Source organism: Porites lutea, chromosome 13 (assembly GCF_958299795.1).
Source record: "Porites lutea chromosome 13, jaPorLute2.1, whole genome shotgun sequence".
Lineage (NCBI taxonomy): Eukaryota > Metazoa > Cnidaria > Anthozoa > Scleractinia > Poritidae > Porites > Porites lutea.
Genome location: NC_133213.1, coordinates 762,533 through 765,032, shown reverse-complemented (window position 1 = coordinate 765,032; position 2,500 = coordinate 762,533). Strand labels below are relative to the sequence as shown.

At 37.9% G+C, this 2,500-nt stretch overlaps 1 protein-coding gene and 1 pseudogene across 1 annotated transcript in view; both read left to right on the top strand.

The window, feature by feature from the left end:
* Positions 1 to 250, top strand: part of LOC140923541 (uncharacterized) — a 1,469-nt pseudogene extending 1,219 nt beyond the window's left edge.
* A 1,222-nt stretch (positions 251 to 1,472) lies between these two features.
* LOC140923540 (uncharacterized) overlaps positions 1,473 to 2,500 on the top strand; it is a 3,754-nt gene continuing 2,726 nt past the window's right edge. Inside the window, exon 1 of the mRNA XM_073373616.1 lies at positions 1,473 to 1,572. Within this exon, the coding sequence (XP_073229717.1) occupies positions 1,473 to 1,572 (100 nt within the window). The remainder of the gene's footprint in view (positions 1,573 to 2,500) is intronic.

Genomic DNA, 2,500 nt, shown 5'->3' with positions numbered 1-2,500 from the left:
CATCGTCAACGTCTCTAATCCATTTTGATCTCAAATTTTTGTGTTGGTAATTAAAGTCCTTTAAAATTAGTAGTAAAAAAAAAACAAACAAAAAAACAATACAAGGAGGAGCACGATAAAAGGTAGTGACAATCTAGGTTATATTTACCTACTCTCATTTAATCTTGCTATACGTAGGAGATGAATTTTAAAAACTAACTTGTAAACAAAATTTCAGCTTCACGTAGGTAAGTGTTAATTTCAGGTTACTACCATATTAAATTGTATTGCCGTTGTAATTAAAGGGGCTGTGTCACGGCAGTCCAGTTCATTTTGTTTAATTTTGCCAATTACCTCGACCTCAATCGCTATGGAACTTAAACTAAGCAAAGAATTTACAGGTAAATGACAAAACAGGCAAACAAATATGTCTCCTGAGCATTATTTCTTAAGTTGCAAGCAGCAAGGGTCAACTTTGAAAAACTGTTAGGCTGAACAGTTTTCAAAAACCGTAATTTCAATCCGTTTCAATCTTCTTCAGTTTTCCCATCCGTGGCATCTGTTGTTTCTGTTGTGTTATTTTAACCTTCCTTTAATGTTTTAAGCGGTTATTTTTACGTTTCTCTTAATTTAACGGGCATTTTGTAATTACCTAATTTGGCTGAATTTCGTGACACAGCTCCTTTAACTTTGTATTTGTGAATTTCCTTTTCATTAATGGCATTTTTTTCTCACTACAGCCACTGGGTATCAAGTCAGTTTGTACAAGTTTTTCTCACTTCAGTGTCTAAATGTTATTTGTTTTCTGCATCAGTGTGGTCGATTCAAATAAAGCTGTAGCAGTGTTGTGGTACACAGTCAGTTTTAATTAAGTATGGTGTTCAATGTGGTTCTAACATGTTGAGTCTAACCTATAAGGTCAAAATAGACTACTTAGCTTGTAGGTTTTATTTTCACAATTCAGACCACGTGGGTTCTCAAGAAAATTTACCTTTTGTCTTTCTATTAGTTACCCGGCTCGCAAATGCAAGTGGATAGCTCGACAATTGTAAGAAACATTTCTCTGGGGTAAAATCGCAATGGGAAAACGAAACGAACAAGCTAAAAAGGTTTATTTATTTGTGGCTCGAACTGAAAGATTCTATCAAACGCTTCAGAGGTACAGGAAGCAACAGATATCTAGTGACACTTCCCGAAGATTTGAGCGGAATACTCTCAAAAAAATATCAGGTGGAGGTTGTGTGCATGCTCCTTGCATGCCTTTCACTATTTCAGACCAAAATATTTCATTTCCCATTCCCTACCCTATTGAGCCTGACCTAAAAAGAATAAGATTCTCCTATTTCGAACCAGCCGTTTATATTTTTAACTCATACACTGTGCTCTGATAAATGATTCCAGCTAAACCTGATGGACGCCGCTTCCGTTTGGCAAACATTTGAAAAAAGGGAACAATTCCTGACATTAATCTAATTTCAAAACCGATCTGAAAGATGCTATTAAAGGCTTCAGAGGTACAGGAAGCAACAGAGTCTAGTGACACTTCCCGAAGATTTGAGCGGAATACTCTCAAAAGAAAATATCAGGTGGAGGGTGTGTGCATGCTCCTTGCAAGCCTTTCACTATTTCAGACCAAAATATTTCATTTCCCATTCCCTGCCCTATCGAGCCTGACCTAAAAGAATAAGATTCTCCTATTTCGAACCAGCTGTTTTTATTTTTAACTCATACACTGTGCTCTGATAGATGATCCCAGCTAAACCTGATGGGACGCCGCTTCCTTGTTTGGGTCAACATTTGAGAAAAGGGAAAACTTCCTGTCATTAATCTTATTTCAAAACCGAAGTGAGATAAAAAAAAATTGCCAAGCCATACAAAACCTCAGACCCCGTTCCTAATACGTTTCTGATGGGTATACTCTACCCTATATCAGGAGCCGATTATAGGCTCCTGCCTATATCCGATAGAAAATGAGAAATGAGAATGTTATAATACACATTGTCAAACCAAAGAGAGCAGAAAGGTCTCAAGAACATACCCTTAGGCCGTTTCACCCTTTATCGGCCTCTGGTAGCATTAACTTCCTTGATTCCACGAAAACAAAAATCTGTCAGCTGAAACGCGCTGAAACTCCTCCCCAGTTGGCGTGAAAACATTATTACCTAGGTAGCCATTCAGTTTTAAGTCAGTTGCCTTTGAGTTGCTGACGAGAGCGGGACGGTATTTGTTGGTTGGCCTTATGCAAGCTCCAAAATGTTTTCCCACGCTCTTTTGCCCAGTTTGCTTATCGTTTTCAGTGTTTTCTTCTTAACCAGGTAAGGCCGTGTTTAAATGTTTTGATTTTTATTTTTTGGTCCCTCACGTTGCTCAGGGAAAGGTCTGGGCTTGTCTGTGTTCAGCTGGGATTTCCCCCTTCAAAAAAAGTTCGCCGATATCCCAAGATGTTTGATGTTATTTCACTACCGATTTATAATGAGATAGACGCCATGCGATTTGGAATTGAAAAATTTCTTATCGATAT